Below are 25,992 nucleotides of genomic sequence, written 5' to 3'. Positions count from 1 at the left end.
GGTGGGCTGGACAGGCCTCGGGAGACCTGGGTTCCGGTGCCAATCACCTGTAATTGGCGGTGCAGTGTGAGCCAGATCATTCCTCCTCTTCGGGACACGAGTTTCTCAGTAATAAGTTATATTTGCACAAAGCCTTATAGTTTGCAAAACCCCCTTCATATACATATTCTCACCTAGTGAAATGAAGATGTCTTGGTTATCCAGATCCCTTGTAAATGGATCTTTTACCACACGGTGTTTCTATATTATTTTAAGCACAATGCCTCCAGAAAAATCAGGGGGCGTAGCCTGAAGCATTCTTGAAGTCTTGTATTTTAGCTTTAAAATGCATATGAATTTTGTGTTCTACTCAATAACGAATCTTTTTTTTGCTTTAATAAATAAAACAATAGCTTCCCCCCCAAAAAGATCTTTTAGTAAAATTGAAATATTATATACCAAAAAGATACATCGTGCTGCTCCTGTGATATTCCATATTCTTTTTTTTTTTTCAATAAATATTTATTCAGCAGGTATTCCAGACATGGTCCTTGTTGTCTCAGAGCTCACAGTACCCTGGAGGAAACAGGTATTAAACAATCAGACTCATAATTAAGTGCAATTGTGATCAGTTCCCAAATGCAGAGTTGCTAAGGGTTTACGGGGAAATCTAATCTAGACTCCAGGTTTAAGTAAATCTTTCCAAGGAAATGACATTTCAGGTTGCCCAGGAGAGGCAGCAGTGAGACACTTTCAGGTAGAGAGCCAGACCCACGTGTAGAAGCCCACACATGTGGGGCTGAAGTGAGAAGGAATGTGAGAGGGGCTGGACAGGCAGCCAGCAGCAGCCAGAACCTGCAGGACCTCGTGGGCCATTTTAAATAAGGATTTTACCTTATGAGCCGTGGAAGGTCACTGAAAGACTGTAAGAGTTGGAAGCAGGTGATCATGATCACATTTCAGTTCCTGAAAGATGGGTGAGGTAGCTATGTGAAGAACTGATTCATGGAGGGCCAGGGTCCAGGGTAGAGAGACTCTGAGCCCATGACACAGCCTTGCTAAGTGTTTAGGGTTTTCATTTTGTACACTAACTGCTTTTTTGTTTGTTTCTAGTTTTTGCCTCTGCTTTCATACATACCAGTTTTGGGGGCTTTCAGAGTGCCCCTCTGTAATAGTCCCTATTTGGTTACCTTTAATCTGCTGTGGTTTTAGAAGGAAATCAACTAATCTTGTTAGAATTTCAGGTTCAGTAAGGGGATGTAGGTTCTAAGTGAGAGGCTCTTTTCTGTGCATACACTTGGTGCCATTTGGTTTGTTATCTCGGAGATCTTTCTGCTTTTATTCTGCTTTTGCGTTGTGTTGCTAGTGAAGCAAAGTTCCGTGATGCATGAGTGAGAGGTACATTATTGCTTTAATAATAAATCCCCTCAAATCTTGCATCACAGGATTTTTGTGTGATTAAAGAAAGTGTGTACAATTACTCTGAAAAGTACTAAGTGCCATATAAAGGAAAGTAATAATTGTTATAATGGCAGCTTAGAGACCTCCAAAACTAATTTACCAAATACTCATGCCTGGAAAACTCCCTCCCCTGTCTTCCCCCTACCCTCCCACAAAAAATACAGATATGCCTGTTCCTTATGGACAGTGCAAATCATTGTCTTAAGTGCTCATGTTACTCTTTGTGCCTCGGCCGACAGGAAACTCAAAGCCAAATTTGCCTGTCATTGTAGGAAATGTGTGCCATTCATATCTGTGTCTTAGCTCTTCCTTTGGTCTTGTTCTTCTAGTCTAACTATAATTTTCCTGTGCCTGCTTTTTTGGTATTTTCGTAGTTTATTATAGGTATTCTTATAAGCTGCTTCAAATATTTGTATCCACCTACTTCTTTTAACAAGGGTCAAAACTGCTATTCAATGTTTCAGAAGGCAGATATAAAATACTGGCAACTTGCCAGCCATTGTAGCAGCTAACAATACTACAGACACTGTGCCAAGTGACTTGGGTTTCAGTTAAAGCCTTATCCACCACTGCAAGTGGATCGGAAGTCTCTGTGCATGCCAATTTAGAGCCTCATGGTACAGGCAAACTCAAGTTTGTCTCCCACTGGCTCCTTTAGTGTGATCCCTGAGGTCCCAGACTCCCTCAGCCTGCCTGAACCAACAAGTATATCTTACTGGTACAAGCACTGTTTGTCACTTGGTAAGAGGGCAGGGATCCATGAACTTTTATTCATTCAGGTTTCTTTTTGTCAGCAAAGACCTGAAGATTCCAGGATTTGCTAAATTCATTCAACCTCCACGAGAGTATGACCATGTCTGTGATAGGATTCTAGACAGCCTAAACTGGACTTGTCTCATCTGGTAGCAGTAGATACTTTCCCTCAATTTCAAGTTCTTTAGTGACTACGTTCTCTCTCTCTCAGTCCTTGCATTTAAACCTAGGAGCTGAGGTCATATGTAGGACAAACACTCAACAACCTTTGGGTAATGAGGTTACTCTTGAGGATTTCAGTTCTGCTCACATTTAGTAATCCAGCAACCTTTCCAGTCTGTAGTACCATCATTTTTGTCACAGCTTTTAAAATGTATGAGCAAACACAATTATGAAATGTATGTATGATACGTACAATTATGAAATGTATGTATCCTAACTTTAGTACATTTACTTTTATATTTCGATTCTTATTTCACCAGCTTTTTCTCTGGACATAAATTCTGTCCTGGCATCAGATAGGTCCCCTTGTTTTTTTTTTTCTATTTCATGAGTAAGTCAGACTCCCTCTTTTTCTTAAATCTCATTCACTGTGCCCTTTAATGATGCCAACCAGAACTTTGTACTATGACTAAGTTTGTCTAGTACATCGGAAGACACTCTGGTGCCGTATATGGCAGTTCTACCTCTGAAGATGAAGTTTCTGAATAAAGAGTGTCATGGGAACACATTGTCTTTTGTACGTGGTTATATGCCCATCCCTGAACCAACGTCTGTGTCCAGCAACGTGGGTCCCACTTCTAGAGCTGCGTCCGTCCTTCCCAAATCACATGGCTGATTGAGGACAGAGCCAGATCTAGGTACCACAGAGAGCAGGAAATGGACAGAGGCAAATGAAAACATCAACTACCCTGTTCATCTCAGGCTTCTAATAGTGAAAATTTAGAAACTTTACCTAAATGTACAGTAATAAGGGAATTGGCATATAGATTGAGATATCTTTACAGTGGTATATTATGAAGCCATTAAAGACACCACATCCACAGATTTTTTTTAATAATATGAAAAAAAGTTTAAGTTCTCATCTTAACTAAAAATATCTGGATACAAAATTAGGTAGGCAGTTGATCACAACTGTTAAAAAGTGCACAGAAAAAAATGTACATCAAGGGGTTGGCCCGGTGGTGCAAGTTGTTAAGTGTGCGCACTCCGCTGCAGCAGCCTGGGGTTCGCTGGTTCAGATCCCGGGTGCACACCGACGCACTGCTTGTCAAGCCATGCTGTGGCGGCGTCCCATATAAAGTGGAGGAAGATGGGCATGGATGTTAGCCCAGGGCCAGTCTTCCTCAGGAAAAAGAGGAGGATTGGCAGATGTTAGCTCAGGGCTGATCTTCCTCACAAAAAAAAAAAAAAAGGTACATCAAGATGTTAGGAGAGGTCCACTCAAGTAGTAGGGTTATTTTCCTCTTTCTGTGTCTTGGTAGTGTAAAAAAATTTTAACAATGTACATATAACTTTAACAATTTGAAAAAATAAGATTATTAAAAATGTGGTGGTAAAAATTAACAACGTTACCACAAGATGGCATAAAAAATAACTATTGGGTCACTTTGCATTTCTAAAGCATTTTTTCCAGATTTAATTTATCTTTCCAGGCTTATTTCAAACACCACATACTTCTAGAAAATGTTTTCAGACTATGTTGCTCTCATTGATGTGCCTTATTGTTTGAGCATTTGTTTGAGGCATCAGCAGCCTTATAACTTACATGGGATGTCAGGATATAAATAGACAAAAACTGATAAAATTGTTTGCTCATTCCATTTAACATCTGCTTATACACTTGGTTGTTTCCCAGTTTATTTCAGTAGTAAAATACCTGAATATTATGGTTATCTGGTAGGAACACCATAAAATATCAATATATTTAATTCATCTTGCAAACTAGGAACACTTTTACCAGAAGAAAATATGACTGTTTCTGCATAAAACATAATGTTACAACCAGGAGTGTATTTCCTTGAAAATAAGAAGCTGTGAAATTAAGTGCTCAGCAATTTCAGAAAATGTTTTCTCCCAAAATGTGTTCGTTACAGATTTACATCTTTTTGCCATCTTCTTAATAGAGAAATGGTAGTAAACGCCCATGGTTTAAGGAAGATGTGTAGGATAAAAATATAAAATTGAGAAAATTCTAATAACCGATTTTTTTTTTCTTTTACCTGTTCATAAGCCAAGAAATAGGCTACCTTTATTCATTTTGGATGGGAAACACCTCAGTGCTGTTTCTGGAATAGCACTGACATATGGAAGCTTGATTTAAAATCACTGCTCTGGGGCTGGCCCAGTGGCACAGTGGTTCAGTTTGTGTGCTTCGCTTCGGCAGCCCAGGAGTCACAGGTTCAGATCCTGGGTGCGGCATCCCACATACAAAATAGAGGAAGATGGGCACAGATGTTAGCTCAGGGCTAATCTTCCTCAGCAAAAGGAGAAAGATTGGCAATGGATGTTAGCTCAGGGGCCAGTCTTCATCAACATAAATAAATAAATAAAATAAAATCACTGCTCTGTTCCTGTTTTCTGTCGGGTATTTTGTTTCAGGTATGTTGGGATCACCTTCCCAACTAGTTCACGAGCCCTTCAGGATTAGTGACCAGATGTCAATTATATTCCCTCTGTGTTCCCTCCACCAAACACTTAGCATCCAGGAGAGGACCTAGCATCTCCATATGCTTTGGCACAGTATCAGTATTCAGGAGGAGCAATAACAATATAACTAACAGTCATAGCCATATTTCCAGTAGGTTATGCTATCAAAAAGCCACTAAATATTTAGACCTTCATTCCATAAGCTGCATTAAGCTCCTAACGTATGCTAGCCACTATGGTAGGCATTTGAAAGACGAAGCCAAATATCACAAGCTCTCTGCCCTGGAGGTCTTTTCTACCTTACGAAAGGCAGACAGACATATAAACAAATCATTTCAGTGAAGCGCACTGGCTGTGATAAAAGATGTACAGAGGAGGACCTGGCCAAATGATGTTTTGTTGTTATCACTGTTTGTTTTGATAAATACTATGTGTTCAGGGAATTAAATCATTTCTCTGTCTTCTAGAAGTCAGTGCTGTAGTTAAATGAGCAGGTTTTTTTCCTTAAAAGAAATTTTGTTTCCTAATTGTAAAAAATGTTATGATCATCTAGATTTGATGATTTCCATTTAGCCAAAAGGCTTGTGAGTTTCTCCCAGGTGAGAAATACATGTATTTTAAAGCACTAAGGACAGACAAATGTGTCTGCTTCCAGAAAAGCAACAGAGATCACCTTCCTAATGGACAAAACTTCTGAAAGCTGAAAAGAAAGGACTTAGGGTCTTTGACTTTTTCTGTCAAACAGAAAACTGACTTTAAAGAGGGATATTAGTCAGCATAAACTTAAAAAGTAAAAACACTTTCTACTTTTAGTTTTGTATTTTTTTATGTTTTTCCTTGTGAGGAAGACCAGCCTTGAGGTAACATCCGATGTCAATCCTCCTCTTTTTTTTTGCTGAGGAAGACTGGCCCTGGACCAACATCCACGCCCATCTTCCTCCACTTTATATGGGACGCCGCCACAGCATGGCTTAACAAGCGGTGCGTGGGTGCGCGCAGGGGTCCCAACCTGCGAACCCCGGGCGGCCGCAGCGGAGCGTGCACACCCAACCGCTTGCACCACCGGCCGGCCCTGCACTACTGCTATTTTATTAGAGAAACTTATCCTTCTTCTGCCTTCTACCTCAAACTCATATCTCTTTATTAAATCTGACGGTGGAGATGCTTCTCAGTTAGCTCAGTTTTGCTATGGACTGAATTTTGAAAGCACATTTTAATTTCAGCGTTCATGCAGCCGAGCACTGCTAAATTGAATAGGCTGTGGTTATGGGAACTGCAGGAACTGAGATGGAACCAAGAAGTCTGTTACTGGAGAAACCTTTCGAGAGCTGACAGATTTTAAGTCACTCTTAATAAGGTCTGATCGGTTACGGAATAACACGTTCTGGGATTCGGGAAAGCAGCTTTGCACCCTCCCTTGCCCTTGGGGAATTATTTTCATCCCCACACTGCTACAAACCTATCAAGAAAACTGGATTGAAATGGGTCTCAGTGAGCTGTGTAGCGTAAATCTGAAATGTGGGCAACAACCAAATTCACTTGCCAAGTGGATAGGTAGGTCTATTTTGCTAGCATGCTGCTCAGAACATCAGGTATGCATTTAATTCTGTTTGCATAGAACAAAGAATAATCCTTTAGGCTTCTGTATAGCCTGCTAAAAAAAAATGATTGACATAGTTCAGCTATAGACTCTCTTGATCAATGTTGATCTTAATGTAATAGTTAAGTATTTCCCAAATTCTTCCTTGGATCACTAGTTCTCGGGGAAGACGGTAGTTATTAGGTGGGAGAAAAAAACAGTCCAGGATAACATAAACCTGGGGAAGCCTGGAGTAAACTAAATTCTATAGTTTGTTGTTGTTGTTTTGTTTTTATTTATTGCAAGGCTTCTTTGAGCATTTAATTGTGAATTACCAGGAGGAGAATAGAGATGGAAGATCTAAAACATTTCATGTTCCCTTTGCAAGAAGTCTTTTGAGGGACAGGCAAGGCTGTAATATGACTTTCATGGGCCCATTCCTTCATAAACAAATATTAAAGATTATATTTTATAACTATTGGGTATAAACATGAATATATTAGTATTATATAACAATTTACTTTGACCTAAAAGTTCTTTTTTTTTTTAATTTGCTTCTGATTTTAAAAGAAATTAAAACACTTTCGTGGGCCCCTAACAGGACTGTGGACACTAGGCATTGTACCTACTCTGTCTAATAGGTAAGTCGGCCCTGGGGACAGGTGCTACATAGGAGGAGTGAGTAGCTACACTAAACCCACACAGTGGAATCGAGAGGCACAATATGGCATTCCATCAGAGGTCCCGAGATGGTGGGTTGCAGGGTCATTCCTTTCCTTCATGCTACCGTAACTGAAGAAATAAAAGGAGAGTCTTACACACACACACACACACACACACACACACACACACACACACACACACACTATGGCAAGAAAGCAGAACGTGGCAAATCTCCAAGTCACTGATTCTATGTGAACTCCATTCAGAAACGTTCCCCTAAAGTAAAATACTGTACCTATTTTTATGTGTTCAATGTAAATCTACACAGTGTTAGATGCACTAGCTGGAAAAACAGATTCTTAGTTACTCACTTCTACATATGAATCTAAAGATCCATTCATACTCAGGGCATCTTTGAGAGGAAAAGTTCCACAGCTCAGATTGATGTCACCAACCTTTATTATATAGAAGACTTTCAATTCGTTGTTCTATTATTTTGACACAGTGAACTCACTGGCCAGAGATAATGAGAGATGAACAGTGTTAATCCCTCCTTGACAAGTAAAGTAGAGGTAAGGAATTGGGTGAAGCTCATAACTTGGGCATGATACCAGATTTGACTTTGTTAGCCACGTTAACCAGATCACCAAAGACTGATGATTCATCTTAAAAGATCCATTAGTAAAGGGGGATTTTCCATATGGTCTAGGGATGTTCAATTCCAGAACAGTAGTAGTTTGTTTTTCTACTAAGAAAATATTTACTCAAAAATAGATTGCCACTTTCCAGCTCAGGAGCAAAGGTAAATGGATCCCAGAAATACACCAGGTGTCTGTGAGAATTTAGTGCATCACAAATGTAGCATTTCAAATTAGTAAGGTAAAGATGGATTATTTAATAAGTGGTGTCAGACCAACTGATTAGCCATTGGTGACAAAATAAACCGGATCTCCATCTCACCCTTTACATCAAAATAAATTCCAGATGTTTCAAAAATAAAAATCTAAAATAATGAAAACATAAAAATACTTGAAGAAAACACAAGTGAGTATTATTTGTAATCTTGGAATGGAGAAGGCCTTTGTAAGTGTGACACAAACCCAGAATTAGAAAATACTGATAAATATAACTACAGTAAAATTAAAGAATTTCTATACTAAAAAATCAAAAACAAAGAGTCAAAAGGAAACCTTATAAAGTTATGCATGTAACGTAATAAAGGGCTACATTGCCTGATATAAAAAGAGCTTTCACAAATCAACAAGAAAAGATAAGCAACTAGAAATACAGACAAAGGACAATAATGGGCAATTCCTAGAAAGAAAACAAATGACCAACAGATCTATCAAAAGGTGCTTAATCTCTCTAATAATTAAAGAAATACAAAAGAAATCAATGACAATATTTTTCACCTATTAGATTGGCCAAAACAAAACTTGATAATATACTACATTGCTGAAGATGTAAGAAAATAGGCATTTTCATTATACAGCAGTTGTGTGTATAAACAATATTTGTGAAGGCTTGCTTAGCAATAAGCTTTGACCCAGAATTCCATTTCTAGGAATTTATCACCAAGAAATACTCAGGAGTGATGGGTGTTTATTGTAAAATAGTCAAGCATTTCATACATTTTTGTGTTGCACAAGAGCACAAAGACATGTATATATTCAGTGTAGCATTGTCGATAATAATGAGTTGGTAACCAAAATGACTATCAGTAGGGAATTGGTTAAATAGATTATAGAATACCAAAAAAGGAATATTATAAGTCATTAAAACAAATGAGGGGGGCCCATGTGTTCTTAGAAGGGAAATTATCTGCAATATACTATTAACTGAACATTCAAATTACAAACAGTATGTTTAGAATGATGCTATTATTATTTTTAAAATGTTAGATATTCATCCCAAAATTTTGGAGTAATATATACGAAACCATAGTAGTGATAGTCACTCTCTCCATCATAAATAGCTATAACACTTGACCTTTTATAACAAGTATTTATTATTCTTATACCCAGAAAAAGTGGTTTAAAAAAGAGCAAACAAAAATTACCATTAAGAAATTTTAATAGAATTATATTTTTTCTAAAAATGCTTTTGCCTCCTCAGGCCCAACTAATCATTAGATATCTTATGGCACTGAAGTGCCTAGCAAGAGAATTTGTAGTTGGTTGACCTTTTTCCACTTACCCGACCTCTGTATGGCTGCTAGTTCCAGAGGGAATTGGAAAAATTGTCACCATCAGCTTAAAAAATCATAGAGAATTCCTTCATTATGTTCAGAAGCCTGGAATCTATGATGAGCACAAACCATGAGATTTCCCTGCTGCTCCAGACACAGCAGTGATTGTTTATGTCATATTATATATTATAAAATATAAACTGATACATTCTCCTTATAGGAAATTCAGTAAATATGAGCTGAAAGAACAAAATTACTCATAGCTCCTCCATCCAAAGCAACTACTGTTAGCATGGACTTTTAAAAATTCTTTTTTCCCTACTTCTTCATTTTTACAAATATGCGATCATATTGTATAAACAATTTTGCATCTTGCTTTCGTCACTTAGCATATTTTATCACATTATTTTTAGAATTCCTCTGTAAACAACATTTTTAACGGCTATATAATATTTTATAATTTACCTAATAATCCCCTGCATAGCTTGACATTCAAATTTTTTCCAAATTTTCACCGATATAAATAATGCTCAGTGAACATCTTTATGCATAGAGCCTTTTCAAGAGTTTTCCCTTTAGAGTGATTCCTAGAAGTGAGGTTACTATATTGAAGGATGTCAAGACTCTTACACAAATGACAAAATTGCTTATTCTTATTTACACTCCCACTAGTAATGAGAGAGGGTGCCTGTTTTATTATACTTTTGCAAATATTTTACATTATTAAAAACAAACAAAACCAAAAACATTTGCTAATTCAATAGGTATAAATTGAAGTCTTACTTTAATATGCACTTCTTTGCTACTAAGGACTGAATATTTTTTTGCCATGCCTGTTAACCACCCTTTTTTTCCTTTTGTTGAGTATGTGTTTGTGGGTGTGTGTACTGTCTGTTTATATCCTTTACCCATTCATCTACTGGAATCTTAGTGTTTTTCTCATCAAGTTGCAAGAATTCTTCATTTATCAAGGGTATTCATAAATATTTTTTATTTTGAAATAATCCTAAACTGACAGAAAATTTGCAAGTACAGTATATAGAAGAGCAACATTCATTTTTTTAATCTGTGGCATTCCTGCAAATGTTGCCTCCAGTTCATAGTTTATCTTTTCATAAGGATTTAGTTTTAATTTTAAAAATTGAGTTTACTGGACATCTTTATCTGAATTATTTAATCTTTTCTAAGATAGATGGTTTTCCCCATTTGAGATATTCAATATTTACTTCCATTTTTGTCAAATTCTTTTTAAATGGTTTGGCTTATTTTACACATCCTTTTAGTCCATCCAAAAGTATGGGATGAGTATCTGAATTGATTTTCCTCAAAATATTTAATGAGTGTTTCCCAAACAATTTATTGAGTAATCTTTCTTTTGTTATTGGTTTGCAATGCCCCATTGATCACATATTAAATTCTTATATACAGTAGAGCCTGTTTTATACATGTCTGCCTACTCCTATGTCTGTGCTATATGACTTAAATTGTTATAGCTTTTGACAAGTCTATTCCCCACTGATATAGTCACTTATTTATTTTTCCAAACTTTATAATCATTTTGTAAAGAAAATTGTGACTTTGAGTTACCAGCATTGAGTTATATATATAAAATATGATAAACTAATAAATTTACAAAATTTGTTCTCTCCATCGAAGAATGTGATATCTCTCCTTTTATATCTTTCAGTAGTTTTGTGATTTTCTTCATATAGGTCCTTCACATTTCTTAAGGTATTAAAATACATTGTGAATAAAATCTTTTTCCATTATTTTATTGTTTTGTAACTGATTACTGCTGCTATATTAAGAAAAAGCAAAAATATAGTCTTCTAATAACAAAGAACCAATTGTACATTTATTTTATGTCTAGCACCTTATTGGGCTTTAATTCATTCTAGAAATTTCATTTTATTGTCATGGCTTTTCTAGTATATAATATCATTCATAAATAATTATAATTACGTTTCCTCTTTTCCAAAATTTAGATCTCATTTCTGTGCCATGTATTATTTGCATTGGCCAGAATTCTAACTCAACATTAAATAACAATGGTGAAAGTTAGGGCCGCCGGGTGGCTTAGCGGTTAAGTGTGTGCACTCCGCTACTGGCGGCCTGGGTTCGGATCCTGGGCGCACACTGACGCACTGCTTCTCCGGCACGCTGAGGCCGCGTCCCACATACAGCAACTAGAAGGATGTGCAACTATGACATACAACTATCTACTGGGGCTTTGGGGAAAAAAAAAGGGGGAGGATTGGCAATAGATGTTAGCTCAGAGCCGGTCTTCCTCAGCAAAAAGAGGAGGATTAGCATGGATGTTAGTTCAGGGCTGATGTTCCTTACCAAAAAAAAAAAAAAATGGTGAAAGTTATATACCTGATTTTGTTTCTAATTTTAAGGAATAAGTTTCTGTGAAAAATTATGTGGCTATTCGTTTCAGATAGATTTTTTTTGTATTAAGGTAATTGCCTTTTAGTCCTAGGTTATTAAGAGCCTTTTAAAACAATCATGGATAGTCTTGACTTTATTTTATGCCTTTTCAGCAACAACCAGAATGACCTAGGGTTTCTTTTCTTCTTCCTCTGTTGGGCTACTGATATGATCTGTTAATATAATTGTTAATATAATTAAAAACATTAAACCATCTACAAGTCCCTAAGATATGTTAAGCTTCCCTTCTATATTATCATGTATTATCAATTAAATTATCTATTTGTTTATACTTATCTGTAGAAATAATTTCCCCCACTTTATCTCAGTGGATTGACAGTTGCTTATAAGGATACATAAAATAGAAAAGGAAAAATTCAAAATAGGAAATGATACATAGGTTAGGGCAGGAGAGGTTAAGGGACTTGCCCAAGTTCACATAGCTAGTAAGTGATAAAGCCAAGTTCAAACTCAGAGCATGAGCTCTTTACCACCACTCTTGCTCTAGGAGTACGTGGCTTTCTGATATTCTTCTAGCTTGATCCTGGGGTAGGCTTGTATTTGAAAGAGTGCATGTATCTTTGTACCCTTTTGAAGTTCTCCACCAATACTGTGTTCTCAACTGAGATTTTATTAAAGGTGGGCAACAATGAGTTTGCATTCTGTGATGAGTACCCAGACTCTGGTTATTTTATATGGCCAGCAAAACAGAAACACATCTGCCTCAACAGACAATTCAACTGGGCATATGGAAATGAAGGAGCTGCAAAAGGTCTGGCGCCCGAAATAAAATCCCCCTCTGATAGAAATGAGCGAGGGAAGATTCCTAGAGGGAGGGTCAATTTCTCCTTACAAAGAGCTCTCCATCCCCTTTAACACAGAGATAAAAGCATGACCTTCAGTGCCAGGTTTTGTTCCTTACATCACGGCTACAATATTTTTAGTCTGAAATTTTTAAGGCAGTAAAACCAGATGCCTGCTCTAGTCATGAAACAAACACACATACAAAAATCATCGATTCCTTAAAAAATACAGACAGAACACTTAGCTTTAAGCAATGTTAGTTCTGGGTGCGCTATTCAAGGTAAAACATATATGATGTACCTCTAGGCAACTGAATAAATTAACCTGTGCGGATTACTTTAAATTTGTTAAATATTGGAAAGACTTCCATAATTATTAACTTTGTCCCAGAATAATTCAATAGTCCTTCTGTTGTGGCAGTAATTAGGGAGCAGGGTCAGTTATCTGTAAAGTCACTCTTGGTTTGAGATAAAATCATAATCATAGTGTCTGCATGTAAAAAAATGCTTGTCTTTCTTTTATCTATCACATTCAGCTCATCCCAAAATGGTAGACTTGGGGGCTGAGGCAGTGGCAGAGTGGTTTAGTTCACGCTCTTCGCTTTGGCAGCCCGGGTTCGCGGGTTCAGATCCCAGGGGCAGACCGACGCACCACTTGTCAAGCCATGCTGTGGTGGCATCCTATATAAAGTAGAGGAAGATGGGCACAGATGTTGGCCCAGGGCCAATCTTCCTCAGCTGAAAGAGGAGGATTGGCAATGGACGGTAGCTCAGGGCTAATCTTCCTCACACACGATCAAAACAAAACACAACAAAATGGTAGACTTATTAAAAACAAGTTGAAAAGCAACTTTGTTTTTATCCTGTTGGAAAAACGTAGCCATCTGTGAAGAGGCCATTTCTTCTGAGTGTGACTTTTGTAGTGGTACAACACAGGGTAGATTCTTCAGTGGGCCTAGGCTACGTGAGTGCAGCTAGCCTAGAACCCATTGCCATCTGTGGAATCATAAGTCAAGGCATGGAAATAAACGACATAGTCTAATACTGTCCCTGGAGATTTCTCCTCAAGGTAGTACAGATTATAACAAAGATTTAAGGTGGAATAGTTATACTTAAAAGTTATCTGCTTTCTAGGAGGCCTATCATATACACCTGGGAAAGCCAGATTTATAGTTCTGAAGGGTGGCCAGTGGGAGAAAAAAATTAAATTTTGATCTCTTCAAATATTTGCCAAAGGTAAAATCTGTGCCAGATGAAGTCTGTTAAGAAGAAAATTCACTGGAAAAAAATTTAAGTATCAACTTCAATGAAAGAAATGTGTTAACTCTTTGATCCTTTTGTCCTATTAGATGACACTTTACCAAACACGTTGGCCAACTGAATTTTTAGAAAACTTAAAAACATTCTAATCAAATTTCCAAATTAAAATAGATGTTTGTTTTGCCATTTTTATAAGATTTTAAGGTTTTTAAAAATATTTTTAAACTTCTCTTTGATTAGTTTTCAAGTTTGCCACATCCTACCTTTGAGATCCAACATTTTCTACTATTTATGCAGATTATGGACAAATTAGTGTGATGTAATGTTAGATGAAAAAAGAAGTAGGATCCAACATTTTGTTCTTATTTTTATATGTAAGATGTATATTAGAACAATTGTTAGGATTGTGGCAATTGAAGTAATGTTTTTCTTTTCTGGTTTTCAAACTTTTAAATGTTATATTACTTCTATAATTAAATACATTTGACATTTACATATTTCACCATTGATTTAATTTTAAAACTAGCATTCTAGATAAAATAATAATATTCCCATAATCTTCCACTGTACCTATATGTTCAACATAATTCAAATTAAGGTAATATGATCGAATAAGCCTTATGCAATATGATCAAAAAGCCACATTAAAATACTTTTGATTTTATTAATGTTGCCAGTTATAACTTGTTCTGTTCAGCAAAGAGGACATACTCTTTAAATTTGACATGATGCAACAATTCCAGTTTACTACATAATCATACCTACCATGTCTGTCAAATGTTTATTAAAATAGCAAGCCAAATGATGTTGCCCTCTATTATTAGCCTTTGGATGGTTTACTTCCCAATGAAGCTACCACATTCTTGAACAGGGGTTTAAATTGGCAGATGTAGGCTGTCCATATGAGGCCAGGGAGGCAGTTGGTTGTTTTGTTGTCTGTCCACAACATTTTAAACGACAATGTAACTAAGTAAAAACACAAGGAGCTCAGCACGCAGTTTTACATCCAGCCAGTTTCACACATTTACTCTAACTGCAAGCTCTTGTAGTCGTTTGAGATTGTGACATTGCTCAAGGTTAGGCCGATACACAAGCCAGAAAAGTGGTTTCAGTGCCTTGATTTAGAATTTTTCCCTCTGGTCCTTTTTTTCAATTTTGATATATATTTAAACTCCTTTACTTTGGTACAGACTTAAGCAACTCAATAAATCCCAAAGTGTATTTATTCCTATTTATTTATATTTTTAATGTGTAATATCTTTCCCCTGTCTAGTCACAAGGTTCATTTTTCTCCCTGATGCCTAATTTGGATATATGATGGCCATTTGAATACCTTATTTGTAGAAAGAACCCTATCTATGTGCTTTTTCACTTGACATATCATATCAGCTTTTAATTGGCATATTGCTGGGTCTTGTTTTTTCATCCACTCAGCCACTCTGTCTTTTGATTGGTGAATTCAATCCATTTACATTTAGAGTGGTTATTGATATATGAGGGCTTAATATTGCCTTTTTATCTTTTGTTTTCTGGTTGTTCTATATTTCCATTGTTTCTTTTTCCTTGTATTTATGTCTGCCATTTCATTTGGTGGTTTTCTGTGATGTGTTTCTCAGTTTTCTCTTTACTTATGATTTGTGGCTCTGCTCTGATTTTTTGTTTTGTGGTTACATGAAGTTTGTATAAAAGATCTCGTAGATGAGATAGTCCTTTTTCTGATAGTGTCTTATCTCCATTAGTCTATATAGGTTCCATCCTTTTCCTCTTCCCCTTCTATGGTTTTGTTGTCACAAATTATTCTTTTTTGTGTTGTGAGTTTATGACCAAATTAAAGTGTTTATAGTTATTTTTGATGCTTTATTTCCCTTTAGCCATTATGTTATAATTAAGTATTTACTAACATATTCTGATATAGAGTCTCAATTTTCTGATTCTGTCTGTTTATCACCTTGCTCAAAGCTTTGTAAACCTTTGCCTTTTTGTCTCAGGTAGGAGAGCTCCTTTCAACATTTTTTGTAAGGCAGGTCTAATGGCGATGAACTCTGTCAGCTTTTGTTTGTCTGGGAAAGCTTTTTTTCTCCTTCGTATCTGAAGGATAATTCTTCAGGATAGAGTATTCTTGGCTGATAGTTTTTGTCTTTCAATATTTTGAATATATCATTCCACTCTCTCCTAGCCTGTAGGGGGTCTGCTGAGAAATCCCCTGAAAGCCTGATGCGGGTTCCTTTCTAGGTTATTTTCTTCTCTCTGACTGTCCTTAATATGCTTTCTTTGTCACTGACTTTTTTTTGTTGTTGTTGTAGTAACCTTGGTTTATAACATTATATAAATTTCAGGTGTACATCATTATATTTCCATTTCTGTGTAGATTACATCATGTTCACCACCCGAAGACTAATTACAATCCATCACCACACACATGTGCCTAATCATCCCTTTCGCATTCCTCCCTCTCCTCTTCCCCTCTGGTAACCACCAATCCAATCTCTGTCCCTATGTGTTTGTTTATTGTTGTTATTATCTACTACTTAATGAAGGAAATCATACGGTATTTGACCTTCTCCCTCTGACTTATTTCACTTAGCATAATACCCTCAATGTCCATCCATGTTATCACAAATGGCTGGATTTCATCGTTTCTTATGGCTGAGTAGTAGTCCATTGTGTATATATACCACATCTTCTTTATCCATTCGTCTCTTGATGGGCACTTAGGTTGCTTCCAAGTCTTGCCTATTGTGAATAATGCTGCAATGAACACAGGGGTGCATGTATCTTTACGCATTTATGTTTTCATGTTCTTTGGATAAATACTCAGCAGTGGAATAGCTGGATCATATGGTAGTTCTATCCTTAATTTTTTGAGGAATCTCCATACTGTTTTCCATGGTGGCTGCACCAGTTTGCACCCCCACCAGCAGCGTATGACTCTCCACATCCTCTCCAACACTTGTTGTTTCCTGTGTTGTTAATTATAGCCATTCTGATTGGGTGTGAGGTGATATCTCATTGTAGTTTTGATTTGCATTTCTCTGATACTTAATGATGTTGAACATCTTTTCTTGTGCCTGTTGGCCATCTGTGTATTTTCTTTGGAGAAATATCTGTTCAGGTCTTTTGCCCATTTTTAAATTGGATTGCTAGTGTTTTTTGTTGTTGAGATGTATGAGTTCTTTATATATTTTGGAGATTAACCTCTTATCAGATATATAGTTTGCAAATATCTTCTCCCAATTGTTAGGTTGTCTTTTTGTTTTGTTGATGGTTTCCTTTGTTGTGCAAAAGTTTTTAGTTTGATGTAGTCCCATTTGTTATTTTTTCTAACGTTTCCCCTGCCCGGTCAGACATGGCACTTGAAAATATGTTGCTAAGACTGATGTTGAAGAGTGTACTTCCTATGTTTTCTTTTAGAAGTTTCATGGTTTCGGATTTTACATTCAAGGCTTTAATCCATTTCGAGTTAATTTTTGTGTCTGGTGTAAGATAATGGTATACTTTCACTTTTTTGCATGTGACTATCCAGTTTTCCCAACACCATTTGTTGAAGAGACCTTCCTTTCTCCATTGTATGTTCTTGGCTCCTTTGTCGAAAATCAGCTGTCCATAGATGTGTGGGTTTATTTCTGGGCTCTCGATTCTATTCCATTGATCTGTGTGTCTGTTTTTGTACCAGTGCTGTTTTGGTTACTATAGCTTTGTAGCATGTTTTGAAATCAGGGAGTCTGATACCTCCAGCTTTGTTCTTTTTTCTCAGGGTTCCTCTGGCTATTCAGGGTCTTTTGTTGTTCCATATAAATTTTAGGATTCTTTGTTCTATTTCTGTGAAAAATGTTGGAACTTGGATAGAGATTGCATTGAATCTACACATTGTGTTAGGAAGTATGGACATCTTAACTATGTTAATTCTTCCAATCCAAGAGCATGGAATAGCTTTCCATTTCTTTGTGTCTTCTTCAATTTCTTTCAATCACTTTTGACAGTTTTAGTATTATATTCCTTAGAGAAGGTCTTTTTGCATTGAGATAATTAAGAGTTCTATTACCTTCATGTCTTGTCTATCCAGATCCATCCCCAGGTTTGGGAAGTTCTTAGCTATTATTTCTTTGAATAAGCTCTCTGCTCCTTTCTCCTTCTCTTCCCCTTCTGGGATACCTATTTTCCTTATGTTACTTTTCCTGATTGAATTGGATATTTCTCTTATAATTTCTTCGTTTTTAAAAAAATCTTAGATCTCTCTCCCCCTCCAAGTGAATCATTTCTAGATTTCTGTCTTTGACCTCACTATTTCTCTCTTCCATATGGTCTGCTCTATTTTTAATGCTTTCTACTTTATTTCTCCTTTCACTAATTGTGTTCTTTATCTCCAGAATTTCTGTTTGTTTTTTTTTAGAGTTTCAATCTCTTTGGTGAAGTACCCCTTCTGTTCATTAATTTTATTCCTGAGCACATTGAACTATCTTTCTGAGTTTTCTTGTAACTCGTTGAGTTTCTTCATAACCGCTATTTTGAATTCTCTGTCAGGTTGTAACCTTCTGTGACTTCAAGTTTGGTTTCTGGAGAGTTGTCATTTTCTTTCTGTTCTGCTGTGTTACTGCAGTCCTTCATGGTACTTGATGAGTTGATCCTCTACCAGCGCATTTGTGTTCGTAACACCCTTCTTATTTGGGTAAGGTTTCGGTTACTTTGGTTCTGGGCTACTTCTTGTATTTGAGAGCCCACACTTTCCACCCTCCACTGCCTCTGCTAGAGGTGTCATCACTGCCCTCCTCGTGCTGCTTGTGCCTCTGAGGTCACCGGTGCCTTGCTGCTTATGATGTCATCGCAGTCTCAGGTTTCGCCACCAGTGTCACCAGGCTGGAAGCACTTCTATTTCTGAGGTTGCCTGTGTCTCGTGTTCCCCCACTGGCTTTCCATGGGCTCTCCACTGGCTTGGATGCTGCTGCCCTGTGCACCACCTGCACTGCTGCTCCCAGGTTGTCTGGGGGTGCTGGCTGTACCACTGCCAGGGCCGCTGGGTTCATGGGTGTCACTGTTGCTTCCAGGGGCCTGGGGACCCAGCGACCTGTATGCAGACCCTGCCGCTGGTAGAGCCAGTGTTGGAGGTGTCACCACTGGGGGCTGGGTCACCGGTCCTGCTGTGGTTCCTGAAGCTTGTGGTTGCAAGTTCCACTGCCACTGCTTTGGGGGGGGCAGGGGCTAAACAGGGAGAGATTGTCATTGCTGCTTGCTTTTGCAGCCTCTGGTCTCTGGTGCAAGCCGGTGTGTTTTGAGAACTCAGTTCCAGTGCCCCAGCTGGGAAAATATGAGTGTTGTACACTGTCCCCACTATTGGAAAGACTGGGCTGCTGGGGGAGAGGGAGGGTGCTAGGTCACTGGCTCTGCTCTGTGTCTTGAATTCTCAGGGCATGTGAGCCACCCACTAGTGCTGGGGGAGGGGCAGGGGCACACCAGGCAGCCACACCTGCCATTTCTGCCCCTGCAGCGTGTGTTCGCAAGCGTGCATGCCAGATCCACTGGGTGGGGGCAGGGGCTAAGCCATGCTGTATGTGCCCCTGCAGTTTGTGTTCGCAGGTGTGTGCAATGGTGTGAGAATCTGTGCCTTGGATCACCACTGCCAGTGGAGGGGGCGGGGGCTGCCCCCCTATTTCCACTGACTCCCAGAGGTCCAGTCCACCCACCTTCAGATGTATAGATGCATGGATCCCTTAGGCATCCTGTTGTGCTGTGTAGGGAGTCCTTTTCTGGTCAATGGATGTCCCATTGGTTGTAACTTAGAGGGGAGAGACAATGGGAATAACTCACTCCGCCATGATGTGACCTCCCAGCATCCGACATCTTCTTTTTTTTTTTTCTGTGAGGAAGACTGGCCCTGGGCTAACATCCATGCCCATCTTCCTCCACTTTATATGGCATGCCGCCACAGCATGGCTTGCCAAGCAGTGTGTCAGTGTGCCCCCGGGATCCAAACTGGCGAACCCCGGGCTGCTGCAGTGGAGTGCACACACTTAACTGCTTGCGTCACTGGGCTGGCCCTTCCTTTTATAAATGTAGGTGTTTACAGCTACAAATTTCCCTCTGAGCACTCTTTTTGATGCATCCCTTAAGTTTCGATATGTTTTGTTTTTCTTTTCATTTGTCTCAAAGTATTTCCTATATTCCCTTGTGATTTTGTCATTGACTCATTGGTTATTTATGAGTGTGTTGTTTAATGTCCATGTATTTGTGAATTTCTCAAATTTCCTCCTGTTATTGATTTCTAAATCATTCAATGGTAGTCAGAGGACATACTTTGTATGATTTGAACCTTTTAAATCTATTGAGATTTTATGGCTTACAACATGTCCATTCTGGAAAATGTTCCATGTGCACTTGAGAAGACTGTGTATTTTGCTGTTGTTGAGTGAAGTATTCTATAGATGTTGGTAAGAGTGTTGGTTTAGAGTGTTGCTAAAGACTTCTATTTTCTTGCTGATATTCTGTCCAGTTGTTCTGTCCATTATTGAAAGTGGGGTAGTTTGGTCTTCAACTATTGTTGTTGAATTGTGTATTTCCCTTCAATTCTGTCAGCTTTGCTTCATATATTTTGGGGCTGTTGTTAGGTGCATATATGTTTATAATTGGTATATCTTGATGGATTGAACCTTTTATCATTAGAAAATATCCTTCTTTGTCTCTTACCAAATTTCATATTGAAGTCTGTGTTTCGTCTGATATTAGTATAGCCACTGCAGCTCCCTTTTGATTTTGGTTTGCATGGTATATCTTCTTCCATCCATTTACTTTCAACTTATTTATATCTGTCTTTGAATCTAAAGCGTGTCGCTTGTAGACAGCATATAGTTGGATCATTTCTTTCTTTTTTTTTCTTTTGCTGAGGAAGATTGGCCCTGAGCTAACATCTGTGTCCATGTTCCTCTATTTTTTTATATATGTGGGACACCTAAAACAGCATGGCTTGATGAGCAGTGCACATATCTACGCCTGGGATCTGAACCTGCAAACCCCAGGCTGCCAAAGCGGAGCATGCGAACTTAACCACTATGCCACTGGGCCAGCCCCTTTGTCTTTCTTTTTAAACAAGAATACATAAATATTTATATATTCAAATATAATCCAGAAATATCAATGTGGATTTTTGAAGATCACCTGTAAAAGTTAAGGAAAGAGTTAAATATCATGAGACTTGTTTCCAAATTTTCAGGCCTTCAATAAAAAATTCAAATTCAAAATATTAAAATTACATTGCCACTATGAAATTTATCTTTTTTTAAAATAGACTTTATTTTTTTTTTATTTTGCTGAGGAAGATTCACCCTGAGCTAACATCTGTTGCCAACCTTCCTCTTTTTGCTTGAGGAAGATTTGCCCTGAGCTAAGATCTGTGCCAATCTTCCTCTATTTTGTATGTGGGTCACCACCACAGCATGGCCACCAATGAGTGGTGTAGGTCTGTGCTCAGGAACCAAACCTGGGCCGCTGAAGTGGAGTGCACCAAACTTAACCACTAGGCCATGGGGCTGGCCCCTAATAGACTTTATTTTTTAGAGCAGTTTTAGACTCACAGCAAAATTGAGTGGAAAGTACAAAGATTTATCATATATTCTCTACTCTACACATACATAGCCTTCCTCATTATCAACATCCCCCAAGAGAAAGAGTATATTTCTTACAATTGATGAACCTACACTGACAAATCACTATCACCCAAAGTCTTTAATTTACATTAGGGTTCACTCTTGGTGTTGTGCATTCTATGGGTTTTGACAAATGTATAACAGAATGATCCATCATCATTATACTATCATACAGATTAGTTTCACTGCCCTAAAAATCCTTTGTGCTCTGCCTGTTCATCCCTCTCTCCTCCCTAACTCCTGGCAATCACTGATCTTTTTACTATCCCCAGTTTTGCCTCTTCCAGAAGGTGATATTTTGAAAGGATACAGTATGTCGCCTTTTCAGATTGGCTTCTTTCACTTAGTATGTGCACTGAGGGTTCCTCCATGCTTTATCATGGCTTGATAGCTCATTTCTTTTTGGTGCTAATATTCCATTGTCTGGATTTACCATAAGCAATTTTGATTGCTTCCAAATTTTGGCAATTATGAATAGGGCTACAATAAAAATCTGTGTGCAGATTCTTGTGTGTATATAAGTTTTTGACTCCTTTGGGCAAATAGCAAGGAGCATAATTGCTGGATTTGTATGGTAGAGTATGTTTACTTTTGTAAGGAACTACCAAACTGTCTTCCAAAGTAGCTGTACCATTTTGCATTCTCATAAGCAATGAGTAAGAATTCTTGTTGCTCCACATTATTGCCAGCATTTGGTGGTGTCAGTGTTCTGGGTTTTGGCCTTTCTAGAAGGTGTGTAGTGGTATCTTGTTTTAATTTGCATTTCCCTAATGACCCATGATGTAGAGCATCTTTTCATATGCTTATTAGCCATCTGCATACTTCTTTGTTGAGGTATCTATTAAGTCTTTGGCCAAGTTTTTAATCAGGATGTTCATTTTCTTATTGTTGAGTTTTAAGAGTTCTTTGTATATTTTGGATAACAGTCTTTTTTCAGCTGTCATTTGTAAATATTACCTCCCAGTCTGTGACTTATCCTCTCATTCTCTTGAGACCATGTTTTTAAAAATCCATTCTTCCAATTTCTGCCTTTTAGTTTGAGAGTTTAATCCATTTACATTTAATGTAATTACTTATAAGGTAGGATTTATGTCTTTGCTTTCTTTTCTGTCTTTTTTTTATTCCTCAATTATTCATTAGTTGCCTTCTTTTTTGTTATATATTTTCTAGTGTGCCATTTTAATTCCCTTGTTTCTTTAAACATATTTTTGAGTTATTTTCTTGGTGGCTGCCCCAGGGAATACCATTAGCATCTTAATTTATATCAATCTAGTTTGGACCAATAGTATACAAAACTTGTTTACTGTATAGCTCTATTCACCCTTTTTATGCTATTTTGTCACAGCCTACTTTATGTATTGTGGTCCCATTAACATATATTTAAAATTATTGCAACATGCAGTTTTCTTTTAAATCAGATAAAGGGGAAAAGGAGTTACAAAGAATACATTTATACTACTTTTACTGGCTCTTTTAGTTTTTTCATGTGGAAAGGTCTAGTGTCCTTTCATTTCAGCCTGAAGGACTCTCTTCAGTATTTCTTTCTAGGGCAGGTCTGCTAATGACAAACTCTGTTTTTGTTTATCTGGGACTGTTTTAATTTCTCTTTTATATTTGAAGGATAATTTTACCAAATATAAAATTCTTGGTTGAGTTTATCCTTTCAGCTCTTTGACCATAGCTGTCAATGCCTTCTGGCTTCCATGGTTTCTAATGAGAAATCACATGTTAATCTTATTGAGGACCCCCTGTACACGACAAGTCGCTTCTCTCTTGCTGCTTTCCAGGTTTTCTATTTGTCTTTGGCTTTTGACAATTTGATTATAATGTGTCTTCATGTGGGTCTCTCTGAGTTTATCCTACCTATCGTTCATTGATCTTTTTAGATTTGTAGATTCATGTATTTCATCAAATTTGGACCTTTTCAGCCATTATTTCTTCAAATATTCTTTCTAACCCTCTCTTTTCTTTCTGGGACACCCACAATGCTTATGTTGGTCAGCTTGATGGTGTTCCACAGGTCCCTTAGGCTCTGTGTACTTTTATTCTGTTCCTCAGACGGGATATTGTCAATTGACCTGTCTTCAAGTTCATTGATCCTTTCATCTTCTTAATCAAATCTGATGGTGAGCCCCTCTAGTTTTTTAGTACAATAACTGTACAATTATTCAATATAACTGTTCAGAATTTCTAGTTATTTTTAAGTATCTCTTGATATTCTCTATTTAGTGCGACATATTTCTCCTTTTCCTTAGTTCTTTAAGCATGATTTTTTTTTTTAGCTCTTTGAACATATTTAAAATAGCTGATTTATGGGCCGGCCCTGTGGCTTAGCAGTTAAGTGCATGCACTCCGCTACTGGCGGCCTGGGTTCGGATTCCAGGCGCGCGCTGACACGCTGCTTCTCTGGCCATGCTGGGGCCATGTCCCACGTGCAGCGGCTGGAAGGATGTGCAACTATGACATACAACTATCTACTGGGGCTTTGGGGAAAAAAAAAAAGGAGGAGAATTGGCAATAGATGTTAGCTCAGAGCCGGTCTTCCTCAGCAAAAAGAGGAGGATTAGCATGGATGTTAGCTCAGGGCTGATGTTCCTCAAAAAAAAAAAAAAAAAGCTGATTTAGAGTCTTTGTCTGGTAAGTCTACTGTCTGTTTTTTCTCATGGGCAGTTTCTATTGATTGCCTTTTTTTCCTGGGTATGAGCCATACTTTCTTGTTTCTTTCCATTTGTTACAATATTTTTGTTGAAAATTGAACATTTTGAATAGTCTAATAGACCAACTCTGGGACTCAGATTCTCCCTCATCCTCAGGGTTTACTGTTAATGCTTGTTGTTTAGTGACTTTTCTGAACTAATTTTGTAAAGTCCATATTCTTTATGGTGTGTAGCCATTGAAGTCTCTACTCAGTAGCATAGTGGTCAGCTAATGATTGGACAGACACTTCCTTGAATCTAATCTCCCAGTTATTGCTGAGGGGCTCTGTGTGCACGTTGGGGCATGCTGTCCACACTCATTCAGGCAGCTTATAATTGTCTTACCCTTCCCTTCCTGCTTGGGCAGTGTGAGGTGACAACTTACAGCTTTCTCAGGTCTTTGCTGAGCATATGCACACCCCTACACATCTGCATGGCCTTCTAGATTCAATTTTTTTTTTCCTTTTTACCAATCACGTCCTCATGATTAGGGCTTTTTTGTGTTTTGTCCAATACAATCTGTCTACTTCAAGGTTGCAAAAATATTCTCCTGTCTTCCAGTGGCTTTACAAGTTCTTAGTTTTATGTTCTACGATCCATTTTTAATTAATTTTTGTATATTATGAGAGGTAAGGTTGAGGCTCATTTTTTCCATATAGATATCTTGTTGTTCCAGCACTGTTTATTAGATTTTCCCATTGAAATGACTTTAAGGCCTTGGTCAAATCAGTTGACTGTATGTGAGTAGGTCTTTTTCTGGGCTCTATTCTGTTCAATGATTTGTCTATTCTTATGCCAAAACCACAGTCTTGATTATTATAGGTTTATAGTAACCCATCTTTTCAAAATTGTTTTGGTCATTTTAAATCCTTTTCATTTCCATATAAAGTAGTTTATCAATTCCGATACTAAAGTATAAATTCAAAAGTATTATCTGTTTTTCATACAATTAAGGAGTGGTAAGGGAATTCTTCCCAGCAGCCAAGATTACTCTAAGAATCTTTCTATGAAAGAAAAGATACTATAGAAATTATTGCTTCTATCTTCAACTTCTGCTGCAACAGAGGACACATATAATGATATTGCACCTCTGATAAGAAAAGGGCATACTGTAACTTGTTATTTTGAATAAAGTTGATGCCCAATCTAGCCATTTAGGAGTGGAGTGAGAAGCCAGGAGCCATACCAATTTTTTAAAAAACACTGCTGCTGCTTCTCCTTAAAAAAAAAAAAAGAAAAAAAAGAGCACCAAAAGCAAAAATTTGAGCTCCCAACGTGAGGAAAGTGGTACTGCTAAATATAGACAAATGATGAAAGGTTTACCATATTTAAAAATTTTAATTGGCTAGTGTATCATTCTGCCTATTATTACTGTTAATCTTTCATTTCAAGAAACATCCTATTAAGCAAAGCAATTTCCCAGGGAAGCACTTTGATCATATTAATTGTTGTCAAACTTCTTATATAATCTGCTTAATAATTCAAGTCAAGACTGTCTTTAGTAAGCTAGTTCCCCTCCCCAGCATATCAAAGCAAAAACAATAGTGTGGTTTTAAACATTGTTTGTGGTACTTTGGTATGATGCAAAGTAAATTCTATATCCTGTTTCGTACCAAAAATAGACATAGATAACAGTAGTGCATTATTTAAAATACAATCCTCAATAGTCATGGGACAAATAGTAAAGGACTTTGCCACAAAATACCCTTCTGAAATATTTAAAATCTGAGCAAAAACAGTGTCCACTTCATCAAATACTTTTCAGAGCCTATTTTTGTATTACACTAAGTAACTCTGAATGCTATACCTGGCTTATAACATATTGAAGTGAGACTCCAGATTAAGAAAACACGGGATGTAACACTGAAATAAGTGACTAATTTCTTGCTCTATACCT

At 37.5% G+C, this 25,992-nt stretch overlaps 1 protein-coding gene across 1 annotated transcript in view; it reads right to left on the bottom strand.

Annotated features, from left to right (window-relative positions):
- Positions 1-405: 405 nt before the first annotated feature.
- PTAR1 (protein prenyltransferase alpha subunit repeat containing 1) overlaps positions 406-25,992 on the bottom strand; it is a 76,585-nt gene continuing 50,998 nt past the window's right edge. Inside the window, exon 6 of the mRNA XM_058565697.1 lies at positions 406-555. Within this exon, the coding sequence (XP_058421680.1) occupies positions 502-555 (54 nt within the window). The 3' untranslated portion in view covers positions 406-501. The remainder of the gene's footprint in view (positions 556-25,992) is intronic.

Source organism: Diceros bicornis, chromosome 22, assembly GCF_020826845.1.
Source record: "Diceros bicornis minor isolate mBicDic1 chromosome 22, mDicBic1.mat.cur, whole genome shotgun sequence".
Lineage (NCBI taxonomy): Eukaryota > Metazoa > Chordata > Mammalia > Perissodactyla > Rhinocerotidae > Diceros > Diceros bicornis.
The sequence above is the reverse complement of the archived record's forward strand: the minus strand, read 5'-3'. Positions and strand labels throughout refer to the sequence as shown.